Source organism: Meriones unguiculatus, chromosome 4, assembly GCF_030254825.1.
Source record: "Meriones unguiculatus strain TT.TT164.6M chromosome 4, Bangor_MerUng_6.1, whole genome shotgun sequence".
Classification (NCBI taxonomy): Eukaryota; Metazoa; Chordata; class Mammalia; order Rodentia; family Muridae; genus Meriones; species Meriones unguiculatus.
Window position 1 is genome coordinate 86,843,601 of NC_083352.1, and position 20,766 is coordinate 86,864,366.

General features: G+C 45.6%; 1 protein-coding gene across 3 annotated transcripts; it reads right to left on the reverse strand.

Annotated features, from left to right (window-relative positions):
- Window positions 1-1,391: 1,391 nt before the first annotated feature.
- Znf664 (zinc finger protein 664) lies at window positions 1,392-20,328 on the reverse strand. Of its 3 annotated transcripts, none has more exons than XM_021644180.2 (3): window positions 20,197-20,328; window positions 5,144-5,208; window positions 1,392-5,028 (listed from the first exon to the last, which is right to left on the reverse strand). In XM_021644180.2, exon 3 carries the CDS (start codon window positions 4,464-4,466, stop codon window positions 3,681-3,683), a length of 786 nt encoding a protein of 261 aa, XP_021499855.1. In that variant the 5' UTR covers window positions 4,467-5,028; window positions 5,144-5,208; window positions 20,197-20,328; the 3' UTR covers window positions 1,392-3,680. The 3 variants fall into 3 exon arrangements, with proteins under 3 accessions (XP_021499855.1, XP_021499857.1, XP_021499858.1); XM_021644182.2 differs by lacking the exon at window positions 20,197-20,328 and adding an exon at window positions 20,009-20,143; XM_021644183.2 differs by lacking the exon at window positions 20,197-20,328 and adding an exon at window positions 20,009-20,190 and having other exon boundaries at window positions 4,471-5,028.
- Window positions 20,329-20,766: the final 438 nt, after the last annotated feature.

The following is a 20,766-nucleotide window of genomic DNA, read 5'->3' on the forward strand; positions in this document are numbered from 1 at the left end:
ATGTTTGGTTGGCCCTGCGGGGACTTTTAATATGAGCACCTTTGGAGACATTCAAGATCCAAACTGCAGTGCAACTGTCCTTACTTCCTGTTTATTCTAGGGATTCATGACTGTTTGGAACCATCAGCTGTCCTTCTAAGATCTTTGCCAGGACTCATCTTGTGACCCAATCAAACGCTTCTTTAGTTGGTGCTTGTTGAATTTATCAGAACCTTTCCCCAGAAAACAGACACAAACTCTGCAGCGCCCAAGAGCCTCCCCACAGGTCCCAGACTGTCAATCTTTCACAGCCACTTACTAAGGGCAGACCTTGACCAGGGTCAACAGAACTTGGCAAGGGCAAGTGGCACTGGTTCCAAAAACATCATTCAGGAGATACAAATGCAGAGCATACATGAAAATGGAATGCAAAGCTAGGCCTGGTGGTGCATGCCTTTAATCTTAGGTAAGGGCAGGTGGATGGCAGTCAGCCTGGTCTACGTCCTCCAGGATAGTAAGGGCACCCTGTGTACCCCCTCCCCAACAGAATGAAATGCAAAAGTCCACCTACACAAGAACCGCAAATGCAGTACCTCATTCTGAAAACAAATTTCAGCCATATTCTTGTTGGTGCATCCATACAGACTAAACATCAAGGGAGTTGGGTATTTGGGGGATTTTCTGTAGTACTAAGAACCAAAGCCATGGCCCTGCGCACATTAGGTGATCATTCTACAACTAAACTTCATCTCTGGACTTGCTAGGCATTTTCTGCCATCCTACAGGTAGAAAGATTGAAGGCACTGTGGAAGCTGGCAATGTGGAAGCTGGCACGTGCACCACCTGTTCATGTTGCTCTAACTACTAGAGCAGCGCTGGCTGTAAAGATGGGGACATGTGCAGGCCAGGGCCAGAGTACCCCTCCACATGCCCTCACGGCACACCATCTGAGCAGACTAGGTACCTCCTGTTAACATATAGACCCTCAAGTCCTTCCTTGAGGACCTTGTACCCAGAAGAGCCCCACCATCATCACTTGCCAACAGTTCTCTCAGGAGAGTGTTAGGGCAGCGGCCACTTCCCTCTCAGTCACCAGAATGTAGTTGTCCCCTCACAGCCAGTGGCTGCTAGGCTGCTTCACAACAGGTTATGCATATGCCCCTGCTTCTTAAAACAGTGTCTTATATCTTGCCAAGGGTGTACCAGTCAGAAGAGACAAGAATGGAATCATAAAAGACATGCCCAAGGGTCCAGGCAGACAATAGCAATGACTAAAACCAGCTATGCACAGAATATGATTGCTACCAACATCTTAAGGTTAAATTTTGTATAAAAACTATTCTACAGCACAAATGACAGCCAATCCCAAGCCCCAGGATTATGAAGTCATACACCACACAGGAAACATGGGGCCCTGTTATAAAGTGATTTTATTAAATTGATTTAGACATACTGTAGGTCAAATAATATTTTCTGAAGATAACAATTATGGACTTTAAAGCTTGACATAAAATTAGTAGCTTCAAAAGTGTTAGTTGTATTCCCCAGCAACAGCATGATAAAATAATTCAACTATGTAGAAATATAGAACTCTAGGACTAGCTGGAAATTGGGAAATCATTTAGTCCAGTGTCCTCATTCAGTGAGAAAACTAGACCTGAAGATTAAGCAATTTGCCCAAGCTTACATACCTAATAGTAATAAAGCTAGAAATCAAACCAATTTTTCCTAAACTAAAATTCTATTGATGATATTTCAACTGGCTATCAACTAAAAGTCTAGGCTTTTCTCTAATGCTCCACGCAGTGGTGACATGACACTACAGTAAATTGCAGTGGTGGCTGAGGCCAGGAAGGGGCTTTGTTAGACAACAGCCCTCTGTGGAGAGGGGAAAGGCAGTGACCAGTGGGCCAGAGGCTTGCCAGAAGGTGTCTGCACTGAAACACATGGTGACAGAATCATTCCCAAACCCCACCCACTGACTATGTGCTCTACGAAGCCTTCTATGCACCAAGACTTCAGTTTTACAAAAACCTCTTCCAGCCAATCACCAAAAAAAGAAAGAAAAAAAAAAAAAAATCAAGCAGTCTTGTATTTCTAGCCATCTGGGAAGTTCTTTCTCCAGCCTTAGATGGCTGGCAGAAGCCACCAAGAAAGTCACCCACTTCAGACTTACAAGACATTAGTTTCCCCAAAGACTTCCTGAGCAAAGGACTCATGTGGGAGACGGAGAATGGGAATGAGAAGGAAACGGAAATGGGAGCTCTGTGTTGGTGTCACTGGGGACTTTTGGTCTTTTCAACATCCCTTGAGTTCCTCCATGAGATATACCATCAGCCAGTAGAAACAACACAAACAGGCCCATAAATGCTGACTGCTAAGCTCATGGCTCAGTGCCTCCCCTCCCCACACACTACCTGCAACGCCTGCATCTCCGTCCCAGAGCCAGCAGCACCTGTGCTGTGTACTGTCATTGCTCCCTTCACCTGGCCCCAGTACCCTTAGCGCAGAGTTCCTGACCCTTGCTACCTGGCCCCCCACCCCCCTCTACATACCACCCTAGTTTATTCTCATAGCACTTAATCACTACCGCAAACTACATTACTTATGTGTTAACTTGCTTATCCCGTCTCCTCCGGAGGTGAATTTCATGATCCAGTGGCATTCCCAGCACCCAGTACATGTCCAACACCCAAGGAGGCATTCAATAAATACTCAGTGAATGAATGAGGATGGATCAGTAATACACACTCATGCCTAAAGAGAACTGTAATGCGATTCATGATGACGCCTACACATTATTGCCTGAGATGACAGATTCATCCTCCTTGACTCCCCAGTCAGCCTTCTCAAGGTGTCCCCAGCTGGTAGGGAACCCCACCACTTAAAAAAGGAGCCTGAGAGGGTCACTCTTGAAGCAGGCAAGCTTAGTTTGCTTGCTTCTTCCTCCCTGATATATACATTCAGCTACTTAAAAAAAAAAAAAATTCAAGTTAAAGCATGTGACGCAGCCACTAGAAAATAAGTCTAACTTAGAGACACAGTGATTAGCAGAGTCCAAAAAAACTAAAGAAAAGTTCTAGGGCATGTACATCTGCCAGTGATTCCTGATCGGCTGAGTGAGTGCATATTATGACTTTCCTAAAACCTAAAATGAAATTTAATGCCATCTAGGAAGGGATAGGTTTTTGTAGGTACTCTGAGGACATGAGGTAAGGTGGATTCAGAAACAATAGGCTACATGGAAAGCTATGTCAGGGTTGAGTCAAATGGCAACCTCAGAAATACCAGGACTCGGCCTTCATGGGAGCTGTCCACTTTTAAACGCACTGACTGGTAGGTAGGTTCAAACAGGAAGGAGCATGTGCTCTGAAAAGGAGTGCCTGGAGTTGCCTGGAAGCAGAGCACAGACACAAGTGACTCAGAGGCTGAGCAAGGCTCAAAACTTTTGAGGATTATTTCAACTGCTGAAGCATGTTGCTAGAGTCCCAGAAAACACCACACCTGTGATAGGGACACAATGCTCCATCTTGGGCACATTCAAAGAATTCCGAGTTCAGAAAAACACAACTTCACCTCCTCTGAAAGAATGTTTTCCCAGGGACTACTGTAGATGTCCCAGGGTCAATGTAGGTGGATTCCGGACTTCCTTCCTAGTGGCACTTACGGATTTAAGATTTTTAATCCTTTGCAAAACATCTTTATATAACTGATATTTTAAGATGGTTTCTCTCCTTGGTGTGTACTCTCTGGTGGATGCAAAGGCTTGTACTCTGGCTGAAGGCCTTGCCACACTCATCACACTTAAAAGGCTTCTCCCCTGTGTGCACTCTCTGGTGGATGCAGAGGCTGGAGCTCTGACTGAAGGCCTTCCCACACCCACAACACCTATAGGGCTTCTCCCCCGTGTGCACTCTCTGATGAATGCAGAGGCTGGAGCTCTGACTAAAGGCCTTCCCACACTCATAACACTTATAGGGCTTCTCTCCAGTGTGGACTCTTTGATGCATGCAGAGACTGGAAGTATGCCTGAAGGCTTTCCCACATTCTTCACATTTGAAGGGCTTCTCCCCAGTGTGGACTCTCTGGTGCATACAAAGGTTAGAACTATTACTGAAGCCCCTTCCACACTCACTGCAGACATACGGCTTCTCCCCAGTGTGGACTCTCATGTGGATTTGAAGATGGGAGCTCCAGTTGAAAGCCTTGCCACACTCATAACATTTATACGGCTTTTCCACAGTGTGGATTTTCTTATGTCTATTAAGTTTTGTTGTCGTGCTGAAATCCTTACCACAATCATCGCATTTATAAACCTTCTCTCCTGTGTGGTCTCGCCAATGAATATGAAGTTCTGATATGTGAAAGAAACCCTTATCACACTTGTCACATTTATGGGGTTTCTCTGCGGTGTGGATTTTCTGATGCATAAAAAGATCTGCTCTCTCAGAGAAAAATTCCCTGCACATGGGGCACTTGTAAATCATTTTTCCTATTTGGTATCGTGACTTAAAGAAGAAAGTGTCCTTACAATTATGAGTTCCAGGACTGCTACTTCATAAAGCCTCTTATTTTGCCATCTTGGTAGTCTATCTCAGGCTTGCTCTATTGGGCAAGCTTTCTGTCAGCCTTAGCTTCTCCCTGCATAGTGTTCCTCACTCAGAGCTCTTACTGATTGCAAAGTCACAATGACTTTCATATGAATCCCATAGGTCGTCAGCATAGTTTTCTTTCCTTTAGATCCTGAGTGGTCAACATTCCAGGGGCAGGAAGTAGTAAGCCTTTGTTCTGAGCCCCTGGAGTCTTTCTGATGCACAGTACTCTTTCTTCTACTTCTCACTCATAAGACAAAGCCTGGGTAGCATGATCTGTCTGCCCAGGGCAGAAGGTGCCAGCTGGTGATGAGGCCCCACAGCACCCTCAGAAGAGTCAGAACGTCACTCTGCCTCCTGTCCATCACATGGCAGGCCTTGCCAGCATGAAGGCTTCTTGGCTCCAGGGACAGTCAATCTTGCTCCTGAGGATTCTATACAGTAGCACACTGGTTTTCTGTAATACAAACAACAACATGCAATGTCCTTTTGGTCCAGAGACATCCATTTATCTCAGGATTAATGTTACTTAAATGGGACAGTGGGATGACGACACACACACACACACACACCTTTTCTTGATCCTGGGGAGGCAGCTCTCTTATTTTCCAGAAAGATGTCTCTTGGATCTGCAGGTCTGAGAAGAGAATTGGGAGAGATCATGCTCCTGTTCTAGGTCAAGTACATGATCAATTACAGTAGTTCATCAATTATACAAACATTTTCAAGAGAGAATCTGACAGAAGAGAACTCCTCCCAAGACCCACAAGAAATTCAAAGTGTAGCTGTCCTGCAGAAGAACAAGAAAAATCATCTCCACTTTGGAGGACTGACCCTTCATGTGAGGAAGAAGATACATTAGTGTCAGTCTCTGGCTAAACCATCCTTAACGTCTTCCTGGCATGCTAACAGCATCCAATCCTTACCCTAAGTACTGAGATCCTGCGTGGCCTGGTCTTCTCTGCTTTCTGCGCATGGTTTCTCTTTAGTTCTTACACAACCCAACTGCAGCCTGCCTTACGGCCTTTCCACACTGCTCAGGATCCACTCTCCCATGAGGTTGTCAGCTCCCTCCCCTCTGAGTAAAGAAGGGCCCTACCAGGATTCAACTTTAAACTTGTTTGGTTCCTTCAAGGCACATACAACTTGTAATTATTTTCTTTGTTTCCTTGGGTTTTTATCTGCTAAGTAGGCCCACAATCCTTAGTGGGGTGTGCTCATAATCCCTGAGGCTGCCTCATTCTAGAGAGCAGATGCAAAAACATTTGCCATTGACTTATTTCTGGGCTTTTGACAGTCACAAGGAGAAAAAAATAGAATGATGAGAAGGATTTCTTCAAGCCCAAGCAGTCGTCAGCCAAGACCCAACAAAAGTTCCCCAATGAGTTCTATCATGAGCTCTAGAGTCATGATGCTCCAAGGTTGTCCACCCCCCACCCCATAGCCTTCACTTGTCATGACCAACCTAAGGTACTCCTGCAAATATACTGCCAACTCTGTTCACTGAGCCCTTTCTGTCCCAAGTTTCCTTCTCTCAAGGAGTCTCTGCAGTCCTTCACACTCTTCCAAGCACACTGCTGGGACTGTCCTTTCTGGCTCCTCCCTACCTAATCCCTCAGCCTTACCTTATAAGCCAGATGAAGGCAGGAAGAATGGGGCTAGCACTGACTGTTCTAAAGTAAGAGAGAAGGTCATCTGTGGATCTATCTCCAGAGCTCAGCCACTCACAAGGTGAAAAATGCTATTGGATGGCTTTCTTCAAGATGGAGTTTTTCTAAAAGGCATACCAATAGGACAAAGAGCCTTCTAGTGCAGAAGTCTCTACCCACCCATCCAGATCTCTGCCTTCTCACACTGATACAGGACATGACCTGGTTAAACTTACAGTCCTGCGCTTCCCACCTGCTAGGAATGTGTATAGCTTCTGCCAAGTTTGGCAAGTAGCTCCTGCACTATTTATATGTATCTCCTCCCCTCTGACCTGCAGCCAGCTCCTTTTGTACCAGAGAATGATGCCTTCTTGAGGAGGGTATATACACAGGTGTTCTCTCCCCCTCCCCCTTTTGCAAGTGAAAGGCCATAATTCTGCCCGAGGTCCACACCAACACCATTCCCTGCCGGTATTTGAAAAGGAACTATTCAGAAACATCTGCAGTGCTTTGAAGACAATGACCTTATTACTCATAAGTCAAGTAAAAAAACTAACCCTACCCTTTTAAGGAACCGAAAAGCACTGTCAGCTTTTTGCAACTCTCTCAAGTACCGACAACCCCAATCTAGGCAGTGTGCCTGCATGAGTGTGGGGGTGGTCAAGCCTGTAGGCATGTCCACCATACCTCACTCTGCCCAGAGCATATGATATGTAATTAGCCATTCATAGGAGTATCGAGTATCGGGGGAGGGAGGGGAGAAAAACAAACAGGCTGGCCATTTCTCTACACCAGAGCCTTCCAGAAACCACTCCTCACTGGAGAAGAAAACAGCTACTGGATCACTGATAGCTACAGATGCTGTCATGGTGGTTGGGTAGGACACCAAAGAAGATGATGAACAAAAGCGGTGATACATGGATGGGGAAGTGCAATGAGTCACAGCAGCTTTGAGAACTGGAAGGCTGTGTTGGAAGATCCTGAATCCTGGCTCCCCCAAGGGCATGCTGATGAGCAACTGTGATACTTGGAAGCTAGCATATCTGACAGCCCAGACCAGAGCTGTTATCAGAAGAGATGGTTTACCCCTTAGACACAGAATAGCAAAGCCACACACACAGAGGCCCGTGTTCCACAGACACCTGGCTAGGGCCAGGCGCTGGGTTTGTTCCAGAGAGCATGAGGACTGTAGCACACACGCCAGTCCCGGAATACTTTAAGCAGGCTCTGGGAGAGGCACTCCCCCAGGAGCATGGTTGGTGAAGACTTCCAAGCTAGGCATGGGAAGACTAGGAGGGAAGTCGACGTTCAGTGTGGGGAAGGCAGGTGGAAGAGAGGCAGGACTTCAGTCAGAAGCTTCCACCAGCAAGAGACACACTCCACGTGGAACTAGGTTTCAAAGAAATAAAACCATTCTCACTGAGAGACCCCTGGATGGTAGTGTCTCTATCTTCAGACACAGGAAGGCAATGAGAGCTAGTCCTAAAGGGCAAACTGACAGCAGGTAACACAAGATGGGACATCCTAGGTAAGCAGGGTGGGGGCACTCGACCTGCATTCTTAGAAGAGTAAGAGCTTTAGACACATATGATCTAGCACTGATTTCTCATGTACATGCTGCTCTGAGTTCTGAGTTCTGTTCTACTTCAACATCCCTCCAATGCCATCTGGGCCTTGTTCCTGACATTCCCATCCCCTAACATGGCTTTCTCTCTAACACCCATTCTGGTCCCAAGCCTCTCTCCTATGTAGCCCAACCATAGTTCAGTTACAGAATACCCTTGCTCTAACTACAGGACCAAGTGTCCACATTCTTCTAGCACCATCAGCTCTGTCAAGAAAGGAAGGGTATACGCTTCAGTTGGGCTGGGATGCAGGCCTCATCTGGTTAAGATGAAGAATTGATAAAATTGGACCTTAATGTTTTTTTAAAGTTTGGCATCTTTATTGGTAAAGAGGAAGCTAAGTGGAGATATGGCAGAGACTGAGTTATGTACATGAGCCAAGGTATATCAAGGGATATGCCAGACATGGGAGGAAAGAAAATTGCATCTTCCTGGAGCTTCAGAAGGAACCATCACCTCCAGCAACTGGCGAGAATGAAATGTATCCACAGCACTTTGTGACAACAGTCTGAGAAACTACAAAAGAAGGACTAGCACACACACTATTGGGAACCCTGCTCCATTTGGGGACAGTATACACAATGAATGTCTCTTTGTTAGTGATGTGGAGTAGGTCCTGTATGACCCATGCTTCTCCCAAGCTTGCCTCACTCTAAAATTGGATTTCCTCCTGCCTAAGAACTTGGAGGAAGGGGTACAGCTGTATATCTCATTTATATACTTTACTCCAAGAAACGACACTCATAAGCCCCTTAATTTCCCCCTTTCCATTGTAGTACTTTCGCTCTTTGCCTCCATTTCCCCAAGAAACAAAGCTCTATAGTCAGTGAGTAAGTTCCCCCACCCCCATGTAGCTGGTAGCAGCTGGGCAGACGGGGCAGCAGAGGCTCACTACCACAGTAGCTAGCAAAAAGTCTGTAGGCCATGGACACAATACAAGCAGCCTTGCCATATCCCCATCCACAACATATAATCAAGTTTTGCCTCAGGTGCACCAGAATGAGTAACAGTGCTCCAAGCCAGGTGTAAGAGGCTCCAGTCGAAGCAGCCACCAATACTCCTCATGAGCCTCCCCTGAAGGCTGGGTGCCCCACTCATGAGGGCGTGTACCCCTCCTCAAAAGTAGTCAGCAATGGGTCATCAGGATCCAGATGCTCCCTTAGCAGATAGCTTTTCCTGGATGGCTTCTGTGTGCACTCCTGTCTCCACTGTAACAGAAAATGCTTCCCTAAGAGTTCCCAAAGCCTTTAGGCTGCTTCTTAGATTTGTCAAAGGTGGCTCTGACTATGGGTGGGATTCTACAACCAGACAGGTGACATCAAGGAAATTCTATGTTTCTCCTTTTTTGGAATTATTTCAAACTGTAAAAACCTTACTCTCTTACTGACAGAAGATCTGCCACCACTGATTGGGAAAGGCTATAGTACCCAGTGTAACTACAGACCATGGACTGAAGTTCACTGCAGGATCTTCTAGCAGAGAGGAAGCCTCATCCCTCCTTTCTCTTTCATGCCCCATATGCCTCCATGCCTAGGTTCTCTGGTTTTGCTCACAACAGAATGAAGTGTACCTGTACCTGGGCCATGGATTTTCAGAGATATAGAGAAGAGATGCCTTCACTCTGTCCTGGGGGTGCTACACTTCAGAGGCCTCAGCCCAACGAATTAAAGAGACAGAAAGGGTTGTCTGATTTTTTTTTAACTAGAATTTTCCAAAAAGACTATGAAATTGGGTCCAGAGAAGGACAGAAAATTAGAGGGAAGGAGGCCACATTCTCCTCTGAGTGAGGTTGAGTGCATGTGTTAAAAACATGATGGAGAGCCCTTGGTGTGTATCTATAACTCCTTCAGTAAAATCTTCAGAGACTGGCCAAGCTGGGTAGGAACTGGGCACTGCCACCTGCTGTGTGATCCTGGCTGGTCCTGGGCTATCTGCACAGGAGGGTATTAACATCTCCAGTGACTGGCTGAGATGATTACAGAGAGGAACAAAAGGGAAAGTGCCTATCATACTGCTCAGAGCACAGCTGAGACTAAAATTTGTTTGTTTATTATTTCCTATACTTTAGCGCACAAGAAAGTCTGGTGTCTGCCAAATGTGTTACTTCATGGGCAAAGGCTTCTGAAGGCGGTACGTTCATCTCCAGTAACGAAGGCTTCTCTGCTGCCCAAAGCCAAAGCCTTGTCTGTCTCCCAACCCTCCCTGCTCCTTCTGGGCCTCTACTCATGGGCGGGCTGACAGACCTGACCCCACTGCTGCTGCTCACTCTTTAGCACCCACAGAGACCGCAGTGTAATGGACAAGTGAAGCCTTTGGGGAACGGTCTCATGGGAACAGCATATAAGGACTTCTTTTCTACCTAGTAAATGGGTAACATCAGAATAACCTGGAGGACAGGGGGCTTACAGACAAAAACCCCAAGTTCAAATTCTTGGTCTCACACTAACTAGCTATCCAGACACGGGTAACTTGTCCCTATCAGCCTCAGCTTGAACAGTTGGCCAGAGTTAAAGCTGCTGGAGTCACGCCAGATGCAACCTCACCTACTCACCTACTGAGAGAGGTGATACTCACCTACTGAGAGAGGTGAGATAGCTGCTCTAACCTCATGAAGGAAGAACACAACAGTTAACCAATACAACAGAAGCCCCTCAGGGCAGAGCTAGGAGGTCAAGCAAGGGTCAGAGTGTGACTGTATGTAAAAATGTCCCTTTCTCTATGCTTTGCCTACACCAGAGTGGTGTACCCTATCCATACTACAGAATGGTAGGAAGTAAAAAGGATGGAAGGGTAGGCCAGATCTGTTCTCTCTCTGGATAGGACTCACTTGCTAACCCAGCTTCCTTCTTCCATGGCTGCAGTAGTGAGTGTCAAAGGGACAAACCTAGCTCAAGCCCCAGGATAATAGGCTGAAAAGGTCAGCCACTGCCAAGAAAAGCCAGAAGAAAAGGCTTAGAAATAGCACAGGCCCAGGCTCCAGGGAAAGAAACTGTCTTTAGCAAAATGGAAAGTGACCTCTTTCAGCAACAGCATCCCTCTTCTTCCATATCCACTTCTCTGTGGTCTCTATGAGTCACATGACCCAGGGACCCTAGTGTAGTCTATTGCCATACGTGGGTCATAACTCCTTACTTGCACTACTTAATAAACAGAAGTGGACATGTATAGGGAACCTGTTGTCACTGGGAGCAAGAACAGTTCACGTCTCCTAACAAGGAGCCAGACTGCGAGCACCTTGAACTAAGAGAGATGGCGGATCAAAACTTAGGACTGGTGTAGGGAGAGATATACAGTAGCTTACCTGCAAAGGGTACTTAAACCTTTTGTTGCTGTTGTTTTGTTTTTTAAGATTTTATCTATATAAGTGCTCTATCTGCATGTACACCTGCATGCCAGAAGGTGGTACCAGATCTCATTATAGATGGTTGTGAGCGACCATATGGTTTCTGGGAATTGAACTCAGGACCTCTTAAAAGAGCAGATACTGCTCTTAACCGCTGAGCCATCTCTCCAGCTCCCATTTAAATCTTAAAATAAAATTCTCCAAGGAGATTCTCTATTTTGGACAAATGGCGAAACAATAGGAAAACTGACCACACTGACATGAGTCCTTCAAGACACCACAGAAGAGGTAGAGGCAGGGCCACTAGTGGTTTCAGGACTATAGAAGTCTTGGGGTCCTACTTGACAAAGAGAAAGGATAAAGCACCAAGTTAACATATGGAGAGCTGAGAAGCGTAAATGTTTTTGAAGAATTGGATACTACGAACAGGCAATCTGAAGAGCTCACAAGACAGGACAGACCAGTCATACGAGGGGCTTGTGTAAGCAGGAAAAACCAAAGAAATGTGAATATGCAAACCATGGGAATAAAAGTAAGGCCGTCTGTACAACTTTCCTCAGTACCATAGCGATCCTCCTGTGAGGAACTACATCCAACTGAGATGGAGGTCATGGGTGCCAGATGGCTGACCAAGGTAAAAGGATGCCCAGGGAGAGAAAAGGCAGTGATGCTTTTCACTGATGCTTCAGACAAGAGGAGTACTGAAGACAAACCCTGTCTCTCAGGGTTATAAACAACCCTGAGAGCATGCAGTGGTAAGCTTGAGAGAAGAACCTGGAAGACTACCAAGTACACAAATACTGTAGAAGGTCCAACAGATCGTAGCAAACCATTCAGGAGGAAGGCAAACCCATCAGCAAGAAGACGAAAACAGAAGACGTAGAGGAGAAAACCAGTCCAAGGGATTGAGAAAGAAAAAAAAAGTCAACTGTCCTGGGAAGGATGCCCTGGTTCCTGAAGCTTCACCAAGAATCCTGACACTATCCCCTTTCTTAAAATCAGTTACTGCCATGTTTCTAAAATGTAGCTTTCTCAGGAGGCTCTCTGATCCCTGAAACAAACAGGGTTTTTCCCAAGTCCACTCCACCAAGCAAGTTTGACATTTGCTTCTGGAGTAACAGGGATACCTAATCCTGCAGGCAGAATAAACCCAAACTGTGGGGATCTCAAAGATCAATATTATAGGATGAAAACAAAGGGAATGCACAGATTCTTAACAGACTGTTGGAGCCACAGCATGAGCAGACAAAACAGATGGCAATGATGACAACATGGAACATGAGCTTTCTGAAGGCTGACTGAACACAGCGAAGACCTGTCCTAGGGTTTGAATGTAAAGTGTAATGTAAATGCTCAGTCCATAGCTGGTAATGTTGTTTTGGAAAACTGGAGACCCTTTAGAAGTGTATAGTTTAGCTGGAGCTGTAGGTCACAAGGGACAGGCTTTGAAGTTGTATAGTGTAGCCACACTTTGTGTGTGCTGTCTGCATGAAATGTCATCAGGTGTCCTAAGTTCTTCCATGATGGATCCTTTATTTAAACTGTGAGCCAAAATAAACCCTTCACTTGTCTTGCTTCGTTGTGGTTACCACAATGAGAAAAGTAACTAAAATGGCCTAAAGAGATCCCCACACTAATTCAGTGTGGGGTAACATATCTATAGCTAGGATGGTCTCTGCCTACTGGGCTCCTGTAGAGAATACACCTCACAGCCTGCTGCCACTCAAAGCTAACTCATAATCTAAGCCCCTGCCCCCTTCACCCTCCCACAGTCATGGTGGTACTTGTGACATCAGGACAGAACACCCAACTATTTCTATCAACCATCCTATTATTTCCACCAAAAAAAGAGAAATCATCCTTGTGGTAACAAAGGATCCTGATGCTGAAAAGATGTCTTTAACTTTTGGCACCTGCCCAAACAACCATCAAGACTTGGTCTTATCTGCTCTTCCCTACTCAAGGACTCTTTCAACTATCACAAGGAGACAAGACTAGTCTCTCCCATTTGGTCAGTAAAAACAAAAGGGCAGGGACTACAGAATGGCTCAGTGGGGAAAGCCACCTGTTGCCAAGCCCAATGACCCGAGTTTGATCCCCAGTACCTACACGGTAGAAGGAGAGAGTCAAGTTGTCTTCTAGCCTCCACATGTGTGCTCCATGTAGTGAATATATGCACACAAAATAAAACTGTAATTTTAAAAAAGGGCAAATATAACTCTGGACAGCACAAAGTATACAGGTGCAGAGAAGCTCCCACCTGCCCTCTGTGGCAGCTCCCAGCCTGGCAGTCTTCATCTTGCTGACTCCTCAGTCTACACATCTGTGGCTCCCAACCCTCAAAATCTTCCTTTGGGCTTGCCCAATGCTGTCATCATTTCCTTTTTTTTTTTTTTAATAATTTATTTTATTTTATGTGCATTAGTGTGAAGGTGTCAGATCCCTTGGAATTGGGGTAACAGAGAGTTGTAAGCTGCCATGTGGGTGCTGGGAATTGTACCTGGGTCCTCTGGAAGAGGATACAGTTCTCTTAACCACTGAGCCATCTCTCCAGCTCTCCTTTTTCCTTTAATCCTCCTAAATACAGTGCCCCTGAAAGGTCTGTTCTGACTCCATTGTTTTTCAGTAAGTAAAAATGATAATGTAGTGAGGCACTGACCTTCTACCCACATCACCCCCCTTTCCAACTGTCCCTTGGCTTGTTTCTCTTCTTCAGCATTTAATAACCATTGAAAGAAACAAAGCCACACTTTACCTCTCCCATCTCCTTCTCCCAGGACCTTGGGGACCATTTCCGTTCTTTCTTTAAAAAGCCACCAGGGGCCATACTTCTTTGCCTCCAACCAGCATTCTTCCCTAGCTGCAGAAATTCCCCACCCTCAGCTAACCTAACAAGCCTCTGTAATCCCATTTCAAGTCCACTTCTATTCCCAATTCACATCTTTGCCAGTTTTAGCCATCTGGCTGTGATTCTCAACTGGTTGCTACCAAAATAAGAAAAGAAAAAGAAAAAGATTAAATCCACTCCAGTACCTCCAGAGGGCACTCTAAAACCAGCTCAGAGATATCTCAGCGACCCATACAAACCCGTAACTGGATGCCAAGCACCTTGGGAATATGTGCTTACCCTGTGCAGCTTCATACAGGCTCCTGGGTTCTACCTGAGGCTTACAGTTCTATCACAGTACAGTAAGTTACCAGGAAGATTAGCACAGATCTGAGAGTAAGGGCAGTGCTGACTCTGAAGTGTTTCACACCAGACTCACATATATAAATATGAAGGTGATCTGGAAAGCCAGGGATACAGCAGCCCTGGCTCTGCAGAAAAAAGATTGCTGATTCTTTTCATTCTTCTACCGTGATTTTATCAGGATACATAGTCCACAGAGAGTTCCGCTCTGGCTACTGTGGCTTTCTCATAAACTGTCACAATACCATGGAACATGCTCTTCTGCATCTTATTTTAGATGTGGAAATAAAGTATGGTTATTTTATGAACTTGGGCTATGAAAAATAAATGAGCTCTGGAAGACTGAGACGCTGCATGCTCCAGAAAGAAGTAGGTGCAGAAGCAACACAAATTCCAAGTACAGATCAGAACCCTTCCAGCATCTCTGAAAGTAAATTTGACTTGTTTAAAAATCCCTCTTCTTCCAGGGCTGACAATATAGCTCATCTGGCAGAGTACTCAGCTAGCACACACAAAGCCCTTCCACCTTCTGCACTACATAGAACGAGGCATGGCAGCACACACCATCTTCAGCTACTTAGTGAGCAAGACCAGTCTGAGATACACGAGGCTTTGTTTCTCACTCACCCTCAGCTCTCCCAAAACACCAAACCATTAGACAAAAAACTGAGGACAAACAAAAGCACCTCCCCAGCGCCCCCCCCCCCACTCTCCAACAGAGACAATGTGGCCTGTGACCTTACTTTAAATTGGGGCTTATCAGCATCAACCTGACAAACACTGATCCCTGTATCACATCTCCAGACCATTTGAAAGTATCACCCCCACCCCTGAAACTTCCTAACTTCAATTCCAGAGACCTCTGAGCAGTCCCACCTCACTTTTCCCCAGACACTGGGCCAGGTTCTCACACACTCAGGACTTTCCTCCATAGCAGCAGTGGGGCAACACTAAGTTAGGCCAGTGGGACTTCCAGGGAATCCACAGCTGTGCAGCAAAACTGCTGCTCTGAGGTTAGCTGGGGAGAAAATCAGGATCACCTTCTGATGCCGCCATTCTAGAAAAATGCACGTCAAGCCCAGGAGAGGGAGCACAAAGGAGAGGCTACAAGCACAGGTGGGAAGAAACAGAGAAGTAGGAGATTGGGCAAAGTGCAGCCAAACAGCCCATCACATGAGGACAGAAAACAAGCTCAGTTTCATGCTTCACTCCTCAGAAAGCCCCTCATGTCAACAGTCTTATTCTCTCTGGTGACAACACCCTCCTTCCTCTCCCAGACACACCTAGCTCTGGCCTAGTATGTTCTCACTGTATTCTACACGGGCTCACTTGCTCTTAAAGATGTGATCTTTAAAGAAAGAAACACACAAACACACGCAACCAAAAACCAACTCCCAAACTTCTATCTGCCCTCTAACGGTCAAGCAGGGACAGCCCAATGGAGGCAGAGTCAAAGTGCCACTCTGCCTATGCTGTCACCTCTTTACAAGTTCATCACAGTATAGAAATTACTGACATACTACTCTGTCACATAAGACTGAAAGTAAGACCACTAATGCCCAAAGCAACCCCAGACCACTCAACTACCACCCAAAGTCAGGCCATATTCAGTAATTCCACCTGACACCAACAATGCAGGCTAAGCTGTACAGACATGGCCCAGCTTAAAACAATTTGCAACGTACAATCTTATTTCAAAAACAAATTGCTACAGAGAAACAACCTCAATGATGGAGCTGTGCACTGCACTTTAGAGAGCAAAGAACACACATAAAAACTCCATAAAAAAAAAAAAAAAAACTATGTGACCTGTTAATAAGTCTCTCAAACTCAATAGGTTCAAGGCCAAATCTCATTATAGCATCTATTTTGCTAAGTGAGTTCCTCTATCCCTTCATCTGTCCAATCCTGAAACCCAGGCACTGTCGAAGTCCTATACCAAGTCCTGTACCCTCTACCTCATCGGGTTTCTCTAACCATATCATTTACTCCAGCCACTTCTCCCCAAAGCCTCATTTCCCCCTCTCTCACCCACTCTAATATAACCTTTCTAAAATATCAGATTATTCCTACTGTTTACAATTTCTCAACGAGTCCCATCCACTTGTATTGCAATTTCCAAATGTTTATGGCTTTAAAAGAACATGCAACACGTGGTGGTGCACACCTTTAATCCCAGCACTTGACAAGCAGAGGCAGGAGATCTCTGAGTTCAAGGCCAGCTGGTCTACAAAGTGAGTTCTAAGACAGCCAATAATACAAAGAAGACCCTGCTTCAAAATAAATGAATAAATTAAAGAATATACAACTGGGTTAGGCGGCACACGCCTGTAATCCCAGCACTTAGGAAGGCAGAGGTAGGCGATCTCTGTGAGTTTGGGACAGCCAAGGCTACACAGAAAAACCCTTTCTCAAAAAAAAAAAAAAAAAACAAACAAAAAAACCCCAATATTCACATAATTTTATTATATAGCTAACAGGTCCCAACATAATGTAATTTTTAAAACTGAACATTCCATTGTAAATACAATTTTTCTAACTATTTAAGAACAGATTAAGGAGCTCAAGATCCTAATCCCAAAGTCCACATTTTTTAACATTTTCAAATTTCTTGTAGACTTTTTTCCATTCCAAGATTTTAGTGAAAGTTTGCTGAAATTTTTGCATATTTTTAGCATGTCTGCAGCTGTGTATCCTGATTCTCTTCTACTTAAGTCACGCATTTTAATATATCGACTATATTAAATATATATTAAATATATTTTACGTGGCAGCATTATCTAGCGAATGTATCATCACCATTCTACAATTAAACCCTTAAGATCATTCTACATATTTTGTGTATAAAGCTTTTATATTTAAAAACATTTTTTTAATGGCTCCCACATCAGGAAACACAAGTACTGCAAAGCTTGATCAATATGGCCAATATAACATAAGAATGTGCCACTGGTAGTGTGCCCTGAACACAGTGATTCTGTGTTAAATGACAGAACTTTCAGCCTCTTCACTACAAGTTAATGCTCACATACACATCAGAAAATGCAAAAGCACACATGGGCTGCTAGTGTTTCCCTGCAGAAGTAATCATGGTTTCCACCGGCTCTTCCTAGATATTTTTATGTTTTTATTCAAACACATAATTATTTTGCTTTGTATCTTATAAAAATAGAATGAAGTTCGAGTCTTTGAGTATATTACAGATGCCTATCCAGGCTACCTCTTTCCAAAGCCAACACACTATCCCTAACACAAAAACAAACCACGCTTCCCTGTGGTTGTCTTCAGCTCCTGATCTTGTCAGAGCTTCACCGACATTGATGTTCCCAGAAGCTGTCAGGGGTTTCAGCAAATATGTCCACTTGCTTAGTCTAATGTAAAAACACAGTATTACTGACGAAATTTGGAGAGCTTTGTATTTTTATTTTATATGTGTGGGTGTTTTGCCTATATGTATTGTCTGTGTACCACGTGCATGAACTGCCATGTGGGTTCTGGGAATTGAACCCATGTCCTCTGGAAAGTATGTGTATGTGTATGTGTATGTGTGTGTATGTGTGTGTGTGTGTGTGTGTGTGTGTGTGTATGCATGTGTTTTAAAGTGCCTTTTTTGTTGGGAACATCAATCCAATGACAGATAACATGCCTGGCATTTAGAAGACCCTGGAGTTGTGGAGGGGTGGTTTGCTCTTGTTTTTACTGAGTTTCATTTCCTAAAAAAACAAAACTGGGTCTTAGAAGAAAAAAAAAACAACAGGCATCTATTTTAGCACACTTTTCTTAGTATTGTGAATTCACAATAAGCTCAAAGAACAGACTACCCCTTTTCCAAGAGCACTGTGAAATGGCCAGTGTGGCCTTCCCACTTCAAATCTCCACCTCACACCCCCATATTCTTTATGTGGCAACTGGAGAGGTTGTTTAAAAACCACATTTCTAAAGTACCTTGTGAGTAAAGACCCTACACAATTTGGCCTGTCAGGTTACTATCTCCTTAACCACCATCCCGTGATGCCTTAGCTCCTATAATGAGTGCTACTTTCCCCCCCTTTAAGGCCTTCCCACATGCTGTTCCTCTGCTGGAAAATTATTCCCCACCTGACTGACACCAGGACTTGCTCATTCCCAGCTTAAATCTTGTTTTAGAGGGTAGGGATCGTCTTTTGGGGCCCTCAATCTAAAATGTTGTTTTCATTTTTATGCTCTCTTATACAGCACATGCTACCTAACTTTCCTAGCAGATAGCCTCATCTGTGTCTAACCTCTGTTTTGGGACTAATCTCTCACCCGTTCCCTCTACAGATTATAAACTCTAAGAGAACAAGGACAAATTGGTATTCTTGGCATACCACAGGCATTCACATACATCTGAATAAAAAAAAAGAAAATTAAATTAAAAACACAACTAAAAGGTGTTGACCGAATCTTAAAATGTTACCCTATTTCATCACTATTTCAGCTGGCAAAACTTTCTGATATACACATAAATTCAGTAGGAACTCCTTTTCCTGAAAGGGACTAAGGTAACCAGAATCTTCCATGGCCACAGGAAAGCATGCAAAAACTTACAACAGGAGGAAATAAGTTTGTTTAAATGGCTAAGCACACTGTAGACACTCCAATCCAGTCAACTAACAAATGTGTATTTTTTTTTAAGAAATGGAAAAGTATTACGAAAAATGTGCCTTGTAAAATATTCATTAGAAACACAGTATTGTCAGTATTTCATAAAACTTAAGTTGACTATGAAAAGTAACCTATGATATGCTCATCTGATGAAAAAAGTATGCAAACTTACATTGCAAGGTGGCCAGTTTGGGATAGCCCAGACTAATAAAGCAGTCTGTTCATTGCTTTACACTTTCCAGCTTTCCCATGACCTCAGTGAGGTCTGTGCAGTCAACAGACCTTTAAAGAAACAGAGGCTCAAAAAAAAGAAAAAAAAAAGAAAAAGAAACAGAGGCTCTAAGTGTTCTCCTCAAGGTCACTGGCCAAAAAATAGTTAGTCACCTCAGGGAGGGCTGAGAGGCCCCTGTGCAAATTCCTAATCAAGAAAATCCTCCATTATAAATGTTTCCATTCTACAATTAATTGTGGCTCCCTCCAATAAAATCTCATCTTACCACAAAACCACCACCAGGCTTTTTTGGCTTTGTGTTTTTTTTTTTTTTTTTTGTTTTGTTTTTTAAGCTGTTCTTTAAAACTAAAACTTGAATTGCCATCACCGTAGGACATGGCTAAACAATGATAGACCCAAACTCTAGAACACCAGGCCACAGTTCTGAAAAATGAGTTAGAGCACTATAAAAAATAAAATGCACAACTAGTTAGTACTCAGTACGATATAAAGCCCTTTATAGAAAATAATTTCTAAAACATGTAGGACACACACCACATGCAGAACAGAGATGGGCAGACGGACTTGTCATCGGCGACTTCGTTCACCTTCCCAAGAAAACATCTTTCTCGGCTCACCTGCATCACCCCCAACTGAATTTCTAAATCTAAACCTGTGGACGGAACCACTTTTCTGCCCTGGGAAAAGACACGCCTACCGAGTAAGTAGAGTCCCCCTCCAGAAGAGTCCCACCCCTTTAAAACAATACAAAGGTCAAAGGGCACACACTGACCCTGGCCAAGAGGCGCTGGCTTGGAAATGCGACTTCCGATCCCGAGGCGCCTTTGTTGCAATAGGCACACACTCAACTCCCGACCGGGCAGACGCATCCCCGAGACCGACTTGCCAGGAGTTTGGCCAGAAAGGTCTCACAAAGAAGCCGAGTGCCCGGAGAGCGGCGGCGGCGGCGGTGCAGCGTACCTGCGGAGGGCCGGGCCCGGGCGGTGGTCAGACAATGGAGGCGTCCGGCGGCGGCGGGCTGGCGCGCCGGGGGCGCGGGGAGGTCCTCATCACCGGGGCCGGGCGCGGGGCGGCCTCGGCCGGGCCTGGGCGCTGCTGGAGACGACACGACACGGAGCCATGCAGCGCAGCGCTGCGCGGCCCCCGCCCACCCCGCCGCCCCCGGCCCCGCGCGCGGCCCTCGCGGCCCTCCCGGGACCCGCCTGGAGCCCATCCAGGGCACGGCCCTCGGCTCCGCCCGGGGCGGCCGCGCTCCCTCCCGCCCCGGCCCCGACAACAATGGGGCCCGGCCCGGGAGCCCGGCTCCCACGGGGCCTCCCCTGCCTCGTCCCGGCGCTGCACGGGCGCCCCGCTCCGCCCTCCCGTCCCCGCCGCGCCCGCGGCCCAGACCCGGCGGGGAGACGGCTTGTTTTCCTTTCCTTCCCGCCCCCCGACTCCGCCGCCCCCCGCCCCGGGCCCCGCTCGTCGGCCCACGCCCCGTCCTGAACAGCCGGGACCCACGGACTCACTCACTCCGCCGTCGGCCGGCGC

What these genes read in the sequence shown, in the direction of transcription:
- Znf664 (XM_021644180.2), bottom strand. Translation starts at nt 4,466, where the DNA reads ATGATTTACAAGTGCCCCATGTGCAGGGAATTTTTCTCTGAGAGAGCA.